Source organism: Sinocyclocheilus grahami, unplaced genomic scaffold, assembly GCF_001515645.1.
Source record: "Sinocyclocheilus grahami isolate Dianchi unplaced genomic scaffold, SAMN03320097.WGS_v1.1 scaffold16253.1, whole genome shotgun sequence".
NCBI lineage: Eukaryota > Metazoa > Chordata > Actinopteri > Cypriniformes > Cyprinidae > Sinocyclocheilus > Sinocyclocheilus grahami.
Genome location: NW_015516065.1, coordinates 1 through 585, shown reverse-complemented (window position 1 = coordinate 585; position 585 = coordinate 1). Strand labels below are relative to the sequence as shown.

The following is a 585-nucleotide window of genomic DNA, read 5'->3' as shown; positions in this document are numbered from 1 at the left end:
TTACATGAAGCTATTGCACTGCTTCAGAAGACCAATGGACAATGTGTATGTCTGTTGTTATTTATTTTGGGTCTGGCCCATTTAGTTTTGCTGTCTAGAAAGAGCAGCCAGGACATTCTGCATTACGTCGTCTTTAATGTTGCACGGAATAAAAAGTCATAGAGGTTTGAAACAAAACGAGGGTGAATAAATGATGACAATATGCGTTTGAATTTATACCATATTCTCTCTCCTCAGGCTTTGGAGTTTCTGCAGCTGATGTCTCGGTTTGGGGAAATGGGCTTTGAGAGGGACACTATTAAAGAGGTACTGCTCGTGCACAATAACGACCAGGACAAGGCGCTGGAGGATCTGATGGCCCGAGCGACTGCGAGCTGAGCCCCGAGAGTCTCCCCTCGTGGAGCCTCCCCTCCTTTGGCTCTCAGAGGGGTCCTGGCTGTCTCTAAGACAAGACAACTGATTTTGTACCCTAATAAAGATATACCTCTTGGGGTAGGGATTGATGGCACCACTCAACAGTGCATTCATCTCTCCTCAGCTGTAGGTCTGTTAAGTGATCTTAGAATGATGATGAGTGGGAGGAGC

General features: G+C 46.3%; 1 protein-coding gene across 1 annotated transcript in view; it reads left to right on the top strand.

Moving 5' to 3' along the window:
• LOC107579289 (ubiquitin-associated protein 1-like) overlaps nt 1–579 on the top strand; it is a 4,206-nt gene extending 3,627 nt beyond the window's left edge. Inside the window, exon 7 of the mRNA XM_016265134.1 lies at nt 206–579. Within this exon, the coding sequence (XP_016120620.1) occupies nt 206–378 (173 nt within the window). The 3' untranslated portion in view covers nt 379–579. The remainder of the gene's footprint in view (nt 1–205) is intronic.
• Nucleotides 580–585: the final 6 nt, after the last annotated feature.